We start from the raw sequence: 15,402 nt of genomic DNA, 5'->3' as shown, positions 1-15,402 counted from the left end.
TCCCCCACACCAGAGTTGAAGTCCTTCTCAGTTGAAGATGTCTCGAAGAGGTTGGTTTGGTCGCTGCCGTCAAGGATGCCTGTGGAATGGAGTCGCCCGTTGCAGGAGTCAAGTCTTCAGGCTTAGCTCGCTTTTATCTTTTTCCGCTGCATTTGTAATCTTTTATATTTTTGTAAGACGTGGATCTGTATGTCAACAATTGTCGTTTGTGTACCCTGGCTGGTCCTGGACAGGGGTTTAATGCACATTCAGCTTAGAAATTCTGGTTCGTGAATTTCTGGGCGTGACATCGACAAAGTGCTAAGACAGGAGATTAAGCAAATATTTTTTGAACTACTCTCAAGAGTGAATAGTTAATAATTGATATCCTGTAGGCTAAAATTTTCTATCAACTGTAATTGTAATTTGTTTTCAAAATTCTCGGTGGATGTCAAACCTTGATACTCTTCTAATTTCTAAACAGTTGTCGCGTACTAGGTGGGTGGGAACCCGATATATCAAAGCAGTTCTAAGATCGATACACTCCTGGCATCAACTCGGCATTATATTTGTTAATATTTCTTACATTCCTTTGTATTCCTTCATGTATAAAATCCTCAGCAGGAGAGTGTATATTTTTTCTGTGATTTGGGAGGGAAGGAATGCTTCCTACTCCACATTTTTGTAAAAAAAACTACTCGCACTAAAATTCCTTGGTATAAGACATTTTTTTTTCTATTTACACATATTTCCAATCATGTGTTACATAGAAGGCTAAGGGGAAAGAGTTGGCACATGAAGCTATAATGATTTGGTTGTGCAAGTTAAATCCCATTTTTTTCATTCCTGACTCTGTGTTGATACTGTGATGGAAGATACATGTTGTTGTGCAAGCTAAATCCCACTGTTGCATTTATGCATGGTTAATTGCATTGCCTGCTATTTTGATGTACACAACTTGATTGCTACAGCTTGATGAAATGCTCTGTAGTCTTATGGAATTAATACATGATTTTCAGGGCTTTAGTAATAAATTTGGATCACTAATTTTCCTGATGCTCAGTTTGAGAACACAGTACTGTCCATCTCTAACAATGTACTACGTGTACTGCCCATATCTGCCTTGATAATTTTTTGTGTAACTTGATCAAACATCTACTGTACTATGCACTTGATAATTTTAACCAGTGCCTTCCCTGAGATAGAATTCCAAATATTGTGCAAGGCTTGGATTAACTATATAATATAATTTATGGATATTTGCAGGTTCCTGAGGTCTTCTACTATGCTGAAAAGGCTATGCTTAACCCAATAGCTCCATTGTTTTATAAGAGGCACAATCTCTAAAGCGACGGTTTGTGAGGGCTTTGTAGCAGATATTTAGTCTATGTGACCATGACAGGGAAGCACACAGTGATGTGGAGCTTAATGACTTTCAGGTTTGTATTCACTAGGCTGTTGCTTTCTTTAGTTAATACTAGGCTAAATAGTGCTTTTTATTGTCATTCTGTTATTTTCATTCATGTTAGAGGGATTATATATATGGCAGATTTTGATTGTTTCTTACAGAAATATTCCACATGTAAGATAAGCATGGACAATATATAAGTACGGATCAATTTGGGAAAACTAGGTTGACATACATCTGCACTCAAATTGGCGGTATTCCAAGATTAAGGTGCTGATCAGTGGTCGTATCATGGGATTGAGATACATGTAGTTGTTGCAGTGTATAGTAACTTCGCTCCAGTATGTTTATGTGGTAAATGGTATGTACCATGTCTATTTGCATTTTTTTTATCTGACTACGTTATACTGATTTATGAAATTTGGCAAGTATAATAGGTATCTAAAAATAGATTGGGCTTATGAATTGCGTTAGTTAGGCGATTGATCAATACTAAAATGCTTAAATTTACTGAATAGGGGAGGCTGCGGAAGCCTTCACGATAGAGGCCAGTTCTACATTTCTGAGGTAATTCTTGTTACTTGTGCATTATAGGGACAAGTTATGCATTTCTCCATGCTCAAATTTACATATATGCACTGTTGAATGGAATTTAATTCTGGTGTTTCCGTAGCAATGAAGCCTATTTCATACAGCAAATTATTCCTATATATCATTTCCTTACCGCTCCGGACATATCAGTCTAACATGTTAAATATAAATTTGCTAAAGAATGTGCTTTTGCTATTTCTGATGACATCATATTTAACTTTCAGGACAAGATGGAAGTGGAGCTGTAGGGATGCCATGCACTTCAATGATGTTGCGGCTTGCTGCTTGTTTGCAATTGTTCTGGAAATAATCTGGTAAGTAATGTGAACTAATTGTTTCTACTTGCTAAGTTATACCTGAATGAGCAGAACATTTTGCAGCATGTACATGTTTAATGCCAGATTAATAAAAATGGAGATTGATAACTATACAATTTTGTGCTGTTTTCTTATGCAAAGTTGTTTGAATCTTACAATACGATTCGTCTCGGAATCTACAGAATTCATAACGATGTGGAAAAATCTACAGAATCATGTGAAGATCAGCAAGCTGATGGCGGATGCTTCAATATTTGTATCTACAAATTTATGGACAAATTTATGCTTCAACACAAAATTTATGTAAACCAATGATCACAAATAATATCATCTTTTTGGTTGTTTAATTTGCATTCTCCGTAGCGTTAGCACGGGCAAATTACTAGTTTTTTTAAAATAACCTAACTATTCAGCACCAATATTATTCATTAAATTTGTTGTGGTAAGAAATTTACTAATATGTTACATTCAAATATGTTTGGTTTAACATCATTTGAAATAAGCATGTGAAAGTTCATCTCTCGCTGATCAAAACTAACAAATTTCTGTGAATGGAAGAGTATCTAAGCAACTCTTATTAGTAATCCAAATAATACCTCTTCTAGCATGTTTTTGCTTGCCACCATTGCAGGGCATTTTTGTTATTTTCACTAAGATTTGTCAAATTTAAGGGCCTTTTGATTTGTAGAAAAAATATAGGAAATTTGGAGAACTTCAATCCTATAAAAAAAAATCTATGGAAGTATTTGAAACAAATGATTGAATCATATTCAATCTTTTAAAGTTTATATGTAATGAGTAATCCTATAGAGATTTTGTTGGAAAGTTTGCAAGAATCCAACCTCTTCGAAAAATTCCTTTGAGACTATCTCTCATCCGTTTCATGTGTTTTTCTCGTGGTCCAATCAAATGGCCATTTATGTGTTTTTCATGTATTTTACGATCATTTGTTTTACACTTGCATTTCTATTAGAATCATGCTTTTTTTCTTATTCCTACATTTTTTTTCCATTCCTACGATTCAAAGGGCCCCAAGGCTTATTCGTTTTGGAGGAAAAACAAAGGATTTGGATTCCTAAGGATTAATTCCTATCAGTGGCATTCGGTTTGTAGGATTGAAGTATAGGAAAATCAAAGGAAAATTTTCTTCCCTACAAGCTATATAGAGTAAACTCATAAATTTTCCATCCATTCAAATATCTTAGAAATAATTATATGGCCGGATTGATGTATGCAAACATTCATATTTCTTTATATTTTTCTATTTCTATGAATTCAAATTTCTCTTAACCGAATAAGCCTTCCAAGGAACGAATTCATCAATGGATTTCAAGTACATCGGGAAATCTACACTGTCGACGCATTTTCCTGGTCCGGAATCGAAAGCGAGGTGGCAGCCACCACATGCATCAGCAGCGCATTATTATACGCCATAAAAGGACATTTCTTGGCTTTTCCTCCAAAGGCAGTTCATAATCCACAGCATTATTTTATTCTCTTACTACCTTTTGGAAGATCTTATGTACGAGTACAGCCCATCAGTTTGTTGTCTCTTTCACAAAATTTGACAGATAGCATTGTTCTTCATTTGACGTTGTTCCTCGTCAGGATGTCTGATTTCATATCTTAATTTTTGTAGTCAGATTTTTTTCCCTGAATTAAATCAAACTTTGAATTTCATTGTAATCATGTTTAAGAAAGCTGGAGTAGTACAGTATATCGCACGTAACTATCACAAAAGCGGTGCTTAATGGCATTCTTAGTTTTGAAAAATAAAATATGTGCATGGTACGTAGTTCATATTTATAAGGTGCTGAAACTGTGGGCTTCTGGACCTTAAACTTGTCCGGAAATATTATATGGTCCGTAAAATTATAAAAGATATATTTTGTTTTTTTCTAATCTTAATTTAATATATCACGTGAGTTCTAAATTGTACTCCCTCCGTTTTATTTTAAGTCCAATCATAATTTTCTGTGCATAACTTTAATCGTCCGTTTTATTTAAAAAAATTGAAAAAAATAAAATCATAAGTCACATATAAAGTACTATTCATATTTTATCATATTATAACAATAGAAATACTAATTATAAAAAAATTTAAATAAAACGGGCGATCAAAATTGGGCATAGAAACTTATAGTTGTACTTAAAATGTGACAGAGGGAATTGATGGCAAAGCCAAAGCGCTGACACGCCCATCTACCGAATTTTTTTTATTTATAATTTTTGTATTAAAAGTTTTACAAAAATAATTTTCCATTTTAAAAATTGACGGAAGGAGTCGCCTACCGCCCTCTAGACGCCCTCTCAGAGGGCGGCGAAAATGACGTGGCAGACGGCCGTTCGCTCTCGGGCAACGGCCGTCAACGAAATTTGCAGGCGGCCCCCTTGCCGCCCTCCGCTAGGGCGATTTTATACTGTGCGGGGGGCCGCCTGCAAATTGGCGGCGAGGGGGGGCATGGAATTTTGCAGGCGGCCCCCTTGCCGCCCTCCGCTAGGGCGATTTTGTACTGTGGGGGGGGCCGCCTGCAAATGGGCGGCGAGGGGGCATGGAATTTTGCAGGCGGCCCCCTTGCCGCCCTGGGGGAGGGCGATTTTTGCCTCTCCCCCTATAAAGCCCAGTCCCTCCTCTGTGAAATTTCATTATATTCACTAAAAATCCAAAAAAAACAAAAGAGAGAGAGGGGAGGGCAGCAGAAGGGGAGCGGCGAAGCCCTGCTGGTTCGCTCAATTCATCACAGGTATGCTCCCATACATCTTTTGCATTTGTACTAATATGTTATGTTTGAGTATATATGTTGCGTTTTAGTTTTAGTTCCATATATTTTGGCACATCTGTAGCACACAGCACATATGTGTAGATCCAGAGCATAGAATATAATAGTATGAATTGAGACATAGACAGTAGTGTTAATTGTAAGATGTAGTTTAGTTTGATCTGGAGAATGTAACGTAATTTTAGAAATTTAGAGAACAATATTGTAGAGAATGTAACTTAGGGCGTAATACAGAAATGCGAGGTTAACGCAGTTATTGTTTTCATCAGGCACAATGTCAAGTAAGGTCACATTTCAGATAGTTCACGGTGAAGGAAATATTAGATTTGGTCCAGATGGTGTTGATCTGTCAGATTTTGTAATGACATCTAAGGGCATCGATAGGCCTGCGGAGAGAACATTTCAGTCAATTTATAGTTGGTTGTTGAGAGGATTTAGAATAGACCAAGAAGTCTACACAATGTCAGTGTCAGTTGTAGTGAGTCGTGCAACAGAAGGTTATTTTTGAGAACTAATGCCGATGGACAGCACTGATGCTTGGAGACGGTATGTGGAAATGGCTTTTGAACGGTCATGGCCCCTCGTTATATTTGTGTCGGTACAAGAGAAAGATATAAATGTTTCAATGCAAACCGAAGATGTAGAGGGTCCTATCAATGCAGGGGATGTTGTTGGACCATCGATGCAAAATGAGGAAAATCAACCAAGGGAGGAGCAGGCTATGGGCATGGCGGATGAGGGGGAGAGAGTCGGTATAATTGTTGATGAAATGGAGAGGGAAGATTCGGATAATGAGGAAGTGGACGACGACGCATCATCCGATGAGGAAGGTGATGTAATGGCCACTGATTGGGCAAATGAGGACTTCTCTGGACTTGTTATATCAGAGGGTGATCATGTACCCTGGGAGTATAAGGAGAACGAGGTAATTGAGGGTGCCAGATATGCTCATAAGGATGAGATGAAGGAGGCGGTGAAGCATTGGGCAGTTTCCTTGCAGAGAGAGTTTAGGGTGGTCAAGTCAACAAATTATGTGTATGAAGTGAGGTGCATGAAGGAAGATTGTCCGTGGCGTGTCCATGCATATAAGGGTAAATGGAATGATTATTGGAAAGTTAGCATTGTGACCGAGCACAAGTGCTACTTACAAGGGGTGGAGAAGTATCACCGAAACATCACTTCAGCTTTTGTGGCAAGTGAGATGTACAGCAGTGTTGTTGGTAACATTGGCTTTGAACCAAAATCAATTATTAGGCACATCAAGAACAAATTCAAGTACACCATAAGCTATGCAAAGGCCTGGAGAGCCAAACAAAAGATCATTGAGATGAGGTATGGCACATTTGAAGCTTCTTATGATAATTTGCCTCGTTTGTTAGCCACCATTGCCCAGAGGAATAATAATACGTACTATGACCTACATACATTTACATCGGTTGATGATCGAACAAAGAGTGTGCTGCAAAGAGCCTTTTTCTCATTGGGTGCTTGCATCAATGCTTTTGTGCATTGTCGACCTGTTCTATGCATAGATGGAACTTTTATGACAGGTAAATACCGAGGTCAGATATTGACAGCAATTGGGTGTGATGGGAACAACCAGGTTCTACCTATGGCTTTTGCATTTGTAGAGAGTGAGAACACTGAAAGCTGGTACTGGTTCCTAGAGAGAGTGCACATTGCAGTGGTGCGTATGAGGCCCAACGTTTGCCTTATACATGATCGTCATGCGGGTATGTTGCGGGCTATTGACTACTTGCAGAACGGTTGGGATGAGAAGGGACTTCCAGCTAAGTGGCCTGATGTTCGGAGTCGGTGGTGCATGCGTCACATGGGTGCAAATTTCTACAAGCAATTCAAGAACAAGCATCTTATGGAGCTCTTTAAGAGGCTCTGTGCACAGAACCAAGAGAAGAAATTTAATGAGTTGTGGGACAAGTTGGATGAGTTGACAACGAAGCAAACAGATGAGCAATCTCGCAGACCACTAGTTGAAGGTGACGAGCCTCCCATACCTCTTGGTGCATTACATGATGACCCACCAACAATGAGAAGGAGGTCAGGGTCGTCCATCAGAAATTTCACTCAGTGGATTGAGAATGAGCCTAAGGAGAAGTGGTCTCTATTGTTCGACACCGATGGATCTCGGTATGGCATAATGACAACCAATTTGGCCGAGGTGTACAACTGGGTAATGCGAGGAGTTCGGGTACTTCCATTGGTTGCTATTGTTGAATTCATCCTTCACGGCACGCAAGCGTACTTTAGGGATCGATACAAGAAAATTGGTCCGTCCATGGCCGATGACAACATAGTGTTTGGCAACGTAGTGACAAAGTACATGGAAGATAAAATCAAAAAGGTACGGAGACATCGAGTTGTTGCTCAAGGCACACAAGTGCATCGGTATGAAATAATGTGTGTTGATAGGAGCAGGCGTGGTATCTATCGCAAGCAAGCCGTGCAGGAATGTGTCTTGAAGGCGGATGGTGGATGTACCTGCAGTTGTATGAAGCCGAAGCTTTATCACCTTCCTTGCTCACACGTTCTTGCTGCTGCCGGTGATTGTGGCATATCTCCCAATGTGTACGTCTCAAATTATTTCAGGAAAGAAGCAATATTTCATACATGGAGTGAGGAGATATATGGGTTCGGGATCTCAGGATCTTACACAACGCTGAGTGCCCAAGTTTTTTATATTCCAGATCCATCTAAGTTAAGGGTGAAAAAGGGTCGACGCCAAACTAGATGCATCAGAAATGATATGGATGAGTCAGAAGCAGGTGGGAGGACTTTACGCTGCAGCAAGTGTGATCTGCGCGGCCATACTTACAAGAAATGCCCGAAGAATGCAGAAGTTCCAAGCGGCGCAGATGCTAGTCCATCTGGACAGGCAAGTGATGGTAGGCGACCACCTGGTGAAGGAACAACAAGCATGCGCGCAAGGCCAAGGCGTCGTCGCGCAGCAGGCGATTCCATGGTGTAACAATGCTTTCGATTTAGGAAATAAAATGCTGTTGTGATGTAATGAGTGTTCGGACTAAATACTTCTATCGTGTAATTTCAATTCAATGTTGTTGTAATGAGAACCTCCGACTATTGTTGTACTAGTAGTATTGCGAATTATTCGGTGTTGTATCATAATGTTATCGTGATGAGTGTTCGGACTAAACACTTTTGTTTGTTTGTACTCTTGTTTAATATGTGTTAGTAATTCGCTTAGTTCAACATTTATTACATATGTTGAACTAATTATTTATATGTTTCTGATCAACATATTTGATGCAGGTATGGCGTACGACACACCGGCGCTGTTGAACCGTGGGATTGACAGGAACCACCGCTCGTTCCTGTCAGCAGTCGAGGGTGCACAGCTCGGCACCTTCCGTCCACGCACGTCGCGCGAGTGGTTGCGTGTCGACCCCCGTCACGTTCCTTGGTACGCGTATGTTCACATTTCAACTCAACTTTGCTTTGTGTTGTACTTATGTTTGAAGTTTGCTCTATACAGGTTGCGTGCGGCAGGCCTTCTACCACTTTGTAGGCTTGTTGAGGCGGCGGCGGACGACCGTGACCCAGCGAAGCGGTGGGATGCAGATCGGTCACTCCTTGCCGCTCTTGTAGACCGCTGGAGACCTGAGACGCACACGTTCCACCTTCCCTGTGGGGAGATGGCTCCGACACTGCAGGACGTGTCGTACCTGCTCGGGCTACCGCTGGCGGGAGCAGCAGTTGGTCCCGTGGACGGTGTTTTTGGGTGGAAGGAGGATATCACTGCGCGCTTCGAGCAGGTGATGCGCCTTCCACACCTAGGACCGACCACCACCCTTCCTCCGTACTCTACAGTCGGGCCTAGCAAGGCTTGGTTGCTCCAGTTCACTGTAAGTAAATAAGTTGTTATTATCATACGTGCTTATTTGCGACCGAATGAGTGTTTTGTACTAACATTTCATTCTTAATTGTAGGCGGACCTTCTGCACCCTGACGCTGATGATTACTCGGTCCGACGCTCCCTTGAGGCGTACCTGTTGTGGTTGTTCGGGTGGCTGATGTTCACTAGCACCCACGGGCACGCTGTGGACTTCCGGCTGGTCCACTACGCACGGTCCATCGCGGATGCTCAGCCACAGGACGTGCCGCAGTGGAGCTGGGGTTCTGCCGTGCTAGCAGCCACGTACCGTGCCCTCTGTGAGGCGTGCACGAAGACTGACGCGGGAGCGATCATCGCTGGCTGCCCTATGTTGCTTCAGCTTTGGGCAGCCGAGAGGTTTGCCATAGGTCGACCAGTGGTGGACAGCGCACCCTACGGGGTTGGTCGCAGCGCGCAGTGGCCAGAGGACGGTCCCACGATGGGGACTTACTGGTGTCGACGTGGGGTTAGTGCAACTTCGCTGTGTTATAAGTTTATCAGTCGTCTTTTTTTTTCTTCACATAACATGTCTAATTCCGATCATGTTTATTGCAGCGTCGTTACGCTCACGTCCAGGTGAGACGTGGTTACCCGGACTTCGTGTTCGAGTTTGACCGTCTCCAGCCGAGCGACGTCATCTGGGAGCCGTACACAGAAGAGGCCGTCGCTGCGAGAGCACCGCTAGGACTTTCGTCCTTGTGCACACGCGACCAGGCTTACTGGCTCACCATCCTGCCGATGGTGTTCGACATTTTCGTTGAGCCTCACTGCCCGCAGCGTGTGATGAGACAGTTCGGACTTAGGCAGGTGTTTCCGGGCAACGTGCAGCCGACCGTCCTCCCTGCCGACCACTCGTGAGTTCGGATTGTTCATTTCTAAATTTTTATGATAATTACTTCATCGAGCCATATAATTTACCTCTCTTCACAGGTTGACTCGACGGGGACAGCTAGCAGGCGCACTTTGGGCTCCACGTGTACAGCAGTACGTTGACGACTGGGTGTTAGCTACAGAGGAGGTGATCAACGAGCTCTTCCCACACACGGAGGAGAACTACCGTGACTACCTTCGTTGGTACCTTCCTCGCACTCGTGCGCGTGTGACCTTCACTCCAGACGCCCCAGAGCCGCACGTTGCCGCTGTCACGGACGCGTATCCCACGCACCGTGACCGAGACTACTTCGTGGCGGTACATCCAATTTGTATTACTTCTTACAATTATTTCATTTATCTTGCATAATATAGGACAACTACTGAATTTGTTATTTCCATCTTGCATAGGCTGATGCCGCACGGGATATCAGTGCCGATATCACCGCAGTCCAAGTGAGGTTGAACAGAGGTTTGCACTTGACTGACGTTGAGCAGAGGGTGACCTTCGACCGGATGCAGGAGAAGATGCGTGCGGTCATGCGCGTCTTCTCCTGTCGCAGCGCCGTGGACGTCGTACCTCCAGCTGGTCCGGTACAACCACGGCCTCGCGCGCCTACCGTCGGAGCAGGACCTCGACCTACGGCACCTATTTCGCACGGTACTGCTCAGCCCAGAGGTTTCTTAAGTTTTGTTTCTGTTTCTGTACGAAAACATCACCCCGTCGTAACTTGATGATCCATCCTCGCAGGACCTCGTTTGCCTTCGAGCGCCCCTAGCTTCGGATCAGTGCGACCTACAGCACCGGTTTCGCACGGTACAGTTCAGCCCAGATATTAGTTCATTTTTGTTTCAGCTTTTGCACGATTATGTCACCATGTTTTAACTGCACGTTTCCTCATCGCAGGACCTCGTCTGCCTTCGAGCGCGTTCGCAGGCACGACCGGCGCTTCCACGAGCTCCGCAGGGGCGTTCGCCACCTCTTCGGGCGCGTTCGCCAGCTCTTCCTCTCACGGAGCGTCGATCCCTCGCCCACACGGTACTTTACTTTTTATTAATACTGTTAAATACCTGTACGAAACTGATGGTCCTTGTCCAGCAGGATTTGCAGCCGGGATCTTCGGTACTGGGGCCTCTTCGTCTCACGCCGGTAGGACTGGTCCTACTAGCCAGTTCTACGACGACGACTTGCACGGTGCAGACCACCACGACGTACTAGGCTCCTCTCAGCTTGGAGGAGCTCCAGAGGCGCACACTCAGGAGCAGCCAGAGGTCACACCTGTACAGGCAGGACGGGTTGGCCGTGCCGTACCCCCGGACCGACTCACGTACTCCCACGGGCACATTAGGGCGCAGGGTAGGAGGGACAGGGGTAAGAGGCCTCGTCAGTAGTGTTCTACCTCTTCAGTCCTTATGTGACCGTTTCTTTTGGCTTACAAACTTGTAAAGCAGTACTACTTTTGCTATTACTACTGCAGTACTACTTGTGTTTGTCTCGTCTACATAGTTCTTTTCATTCATATGGTGCTAGAACAACTTATGCTCACGACAACACACTTTCGGCGCTGCACGGTAGTGTCAGATCCAGTAGCGCGCACAGTCCACAACAGCACACATGAAAAGCGGCAGCTCGAGTTATCACTATCAACTTTCGGCGCTGCCTGTTTACATAAAGTGAATCACGCCCACGCGTGATCGTCTTGTCACATCTAATGAATAATGTATCTCATTGAGTTCACATATATTGCAGTGAAAACGACGCTATATAATTGACAATCTGAAGGCAACCTCTTCATATCTTCTTTCCCACTAGCACACAACACACGAAAATGGAAGCCTATTCATTGGTAATACGTAATCTAGATTTGAGATTATGTAGAACATTCTTCACTACAATTTTACATTTTGGCAGCAAACCAAATATGATCAAATGCAATTTTACCTTACCAAATATTTGGTCGTGAAGAAAAATTTGGCACTAACAATCCAAATATGCCCTAAAAATTAATAAAATATTTGTACGGTAACAAAATATTTGTACGGTAACAATCCAAATATGCCCTAAAAAATAATAAAATTGTATTTTACCAGTCTTGGAGATTTTAATCTTGTATAGTTTTCAATATAAAAAGATTTGATAACTATTGATATTTATACAAAAATATAGAGCACAGTACAAAATCGCCCTTGCGGAGGGCGGCAAGGGGGCCGCCTGCAAAATTCCATGCCCCCTCGCCGCCCATTTGCAGGCGGCCCCCCGCACAGTAGAAAATCGCCCTCGCGGAGGGCGGCAAGGGGGCCGCCTGCAAAATTCCATGCCCCCCCTCGCCGCCCATTTGCAGGCGGCCCCCCGCACAGTACAAAATCGCCCTCGCGGAGGGCGGCAAGGGGGCCGCCTGCAAATTTCGTTGACGGCCGTCGCCCGAGAGCGAACGGCCGTCTGCCACGTCATTTTCGCCGCCCTCTGGGAGGGCGATTTTTAAAAATCGCCTTCCCAGAGGGCGGTAGGCGACTACTTCCGTCAATTTTCAAAATGGAAAATTATTTTTGTAAAACTTTTAATAAAAAAAATTAAAAATAAAAAAAATTCCCCATCTACCATAGTGGAACTTCTTCATTTTAGCCCGGCCCAGGTACATGACTGTGGTTTGGTGCCTACATGGCTACATGTAAGTGCCATAGAGGGCTCAAAATTATTTTTTCTTACAAGTGGAGTCTACATGTTAAATATTTCAAACTCAAATTAACTAGTTTCCTTTAGGCAAATTTTGCTACAGAATATCACGACTTTGTGATTTTAGTCGTAGGACACCGCGTAAACTCACTTTTTGGGAAAACACTCCATAATCGTGGTTATTTGCCAGTGGACACCGCACGGCTTAAAATAATGTATCTGTGCTGACTAGGCACTAGGGGGCCCGATATGTGCATTTCGGTCACTTCGCGTAAAATATCGGATCCCCTAGCACCTCGTCAGCACGGATACATTATTTTAAGCCGCGTAGTGTTCACTAGCAAATAACCACGAATATGGAGTGCTTTCTCCAAAAGTGAGTTTGCTCGCGGTGTCATACGGATAAAACCGCAAAGTCATAATGTGCTGTAGCAAAATTTACCTTTCTTTTAATAGATAGGACCGACATGTCAGTCTAGCATGCTAAGGGTATTTCACATTTGTACCATAAGTACTAAACACTCTAATCCTAGTTAACTTTTCGCCTGGTTTTAAAACCATTGTTTTGGTTCCATCACTGCACTAAAGCAAACCTTGCTTGTGGTTTACTTTTACAGGCAGGTAACCGTCCTCTGATGTTAAATTGAGAGATGAGAAAAATATCATCCCTGGTCACTCCACAACGATTGGAGGATACGACTTGCAGTTATCCTCGGAAGATACTGTAACAAAAGTGGCACTAGCTAGACAGAGATCCATCAAGCCCAATAATTAGTAGGAGGCACTCACCTACTTTCCCACAAAGCCTCATGTCCTATTCAAAAGAGACACCTCTCATCACACAGTTAATTTTAATTTTCCCTTCTGCCCACAGAATCCGATGTCCTACGTCGCATGTGCACCACACGTCGCCGGGGGAGAATCACAAACCAGCCAACATCAAACTGACAACAGTGCTGGAACCACCTTATGTATATCCAAGCAGCCAGCCAGCCAGCAGTTTGGCTACTGTGCAACCCGGATTAATTGTTCTTGAGCATGGATTAGCTCTCCACACCTGACTATAGTTAATGTAATGAAAAGTTTTTTATTACTGTACTCCCTACTCCCTCCGTCCAAAAAAACCCTCCTAATACAATGTATATGGACATCCTCCTATATCCACATACATCAATCTAGAAGGGATTACGTCTCCTCACATCCCCTTCTAGATTGATTTTTTTAGGACAGAAAGAGTATGTTCCATTTTTAAAATATTAGTAGATATGTGCGTACGTTGTAACGGGTCGAGTCCGTGTATTAATAGGCCAAACTTATATAATTAAAAAGAGATGGTGGTTATTTTTCGTGAGCTGCACGATGGGAGGATTGAAAGAGGAATGACCCCACTTTTAAGATAGTAGAAATAAGCATTTCTATCTATATATTTCATCTTTCTCTCCATTCAATTACATTGAAAAATACTTATATTTTAGAACATATTTGAGACTGATGCTAGAAGCAGAGCTAGAATCTATCTATGTGTCCTGTGAAATTTTCGTGAAATTCCATACATTGTTCGTTCGCGTCTCCTTCGTCGTGCCCGAACCCTTACTCTACCATATCCAGTAACCAAAGTAACAAAGTAAAAAAAAAAAACACCCCAAAGGTTAACTAACACTAATCTTTTAATCCATTGCAGCATCAAACGCTGTGCGTTAGTTGCCCCGAAATCGCATCAAGCGCCGACTTGAGAGAGCTCACGATTGATTAAGCAGGTGTCACCACTAACCAAATCGCCCATCTGATTAATTAAGTGACGATGTCCATGTGAACCCGGCAAGAGGCAACGGCGATTAAAGGGAAACAAAAACTAAATAAGAGAGAAATAGGAAGGAAACAAAGGACCAAACATGCACACACGCCCTCCAGGTCCGTGTCAGTGTAAGTGGGTCCACCCGGATCCACCGCCCGACGACCCCGAGCGGCTGTTTGTACTCACATTCACCTTCCATCTTAAAATAATTTAAATTATAGCTGTGAATTTTAACAAATATTTATCCAGATTTATATTTAGGGTTGTATTTTTTTCACGAAGTAACTAGTGTCAACGAAATCTTTATCAATAAATATTTTTTAGTACTATTGTATAGATTAAAGACAATATTTTAACAACCAACGATAATTACAGATACAGTTGCAACCTCATCGTTTGGCATTATGCCATTTTCAGTGGAGAGTTTTATTTTGTGATTTATAAGAGTGTCACGTAATCTAAAAGGTTTGGTTGATGAATGAAACAAATGTCTCCAATGCACGGTTTCATTTCGTAATTTCAGATGCTACCCAAAGTATTTAATTATTGAATAGTATTGTGAAACTATTTGGTGATAACAGGGTTTCTTTTCCGTTTTCGAGATTAAGATGAAATGATTTAGTTATAATGGGTTTCATTCTATTTGTAAGGTATAGATAAAATATATTCTTTCTTACTTTCTTTCTTTCTTTTCGTAAACTTTTTGATATGTTAATTATCAGTTTAACCTATATACTATTATCTTATTTATTGAGATTGAACTCTTACGAGACCTACACTGGAAATGGCTTAATATTAATTATAAGCAATACAACTTATTGACAAGTTAAAAGAATTCACATATAAAAATTTTATATACATGCTCAAGCTATTTAAAAGTAAATATTAAAAATAAACATGATAAAAAATCCTAAAATTACTTTAAAATTAAGTATTAAAATTTAAATGTCCGTTTATGCTTATAAGTTGAAGACTATAAACGATAGCAATACCAGTTCAGGCTAAACAATTCACTGATGAGTACTTTCTCCGTTTTATTTATAATGTAAGTTATTTTAGCATTTCCCACATTTATATT

The 15,402-nt window shown here is 42.1% G+C and overlaps 1 protein-coding gene and 1 long non-coding RNA gene across 2 annotated transcripts; both read left to right on the top strand.

Annotated features, from left to right (window-relative positions):
• Nucleotides 1-408: 408 nt before the first annotated feature.
• LOC107281188 (uncharacterized) lies at nt 409-2,467 on the top strand. The gene is made up of 4 exons (XR_001546514.3): nt 409-1,418; nt 1,549-1,748; nt 1,906-1,954; nt 2,203-2,467. It is a non-coding gene; the product is annotated as an uncharacterized lncRNA (long non-coding RNA).
• A 6,123-nt stretch (nt 2,468-8,590) lies between these two features.
• On the top strand, nt 8,591-11,351 carry LOC136356849 (serine/threonine-protein phosphatase 7 long form homolog). Its single transcript, XM_066311341.1, has 8 exons — nt 8,591-8,956; nt 9,041-9,451; nt 9,541-9,839; nt 9,916-10,174; nt 10,267-10,516; nt 10,607-10,672; nt 10,763-10,894; nt 10,958-11,351. The coding sequence occupies exons 1-8, from the start codon at nt 8,747-8,749 to the stop codon at nt 11,245-11,247; spliced, it is 1,917 nt and encodes a 638-aa protein (XP_066167438.1). The 5' UTR covers nt 8,591-8,746; the 3' UTR covers nt 11,248-11,351.
• The last annotated feature ends 4,051 nt before the right edge of the window (nt 11,352-15,402 follow it).

The sequence above is a fragment of the Oryza sativa genome, chromosome 6, assembly GCF_034140825.1.
Source record: "Oryza sativa Japonica Group chromosome 6, ASM3414082v1".
NCBI classification, from domain to species: Eukaryota; Viridiplantae; Streptophyta; class Magnoliopsida; order Poales; family Poaceae; genus Oryza; species Oryza sativa.
Note: the sequence above shows the minus strand (reverse complement) of the source record. Positions and strands in the feature narration are given on the sequence as shown.

Coding starts and splice junctions, on each gene's coding strand:
- LOC136356849 (XM_066311341.1), top strand. CDS start 8,747: ATGGCTCCGACACTGCAGGACGTGTCGTACCTGCTCGGGCTACCGCTG. Junction 8,957..9,040: donor CTTGGTTGCTCCAGTTCACT/GTAAGTAAATAA, acceptor TCTTAATTGTAG/GCGGACCTTCTGCACCCTGA. Junction 9,452..9,540: donor CTTACTGGTGTCGACGTGGG/GTTAGTGCAACT, acceptor TGTTTATTGCAG/CGTCGTTACGCTCACGTCCA.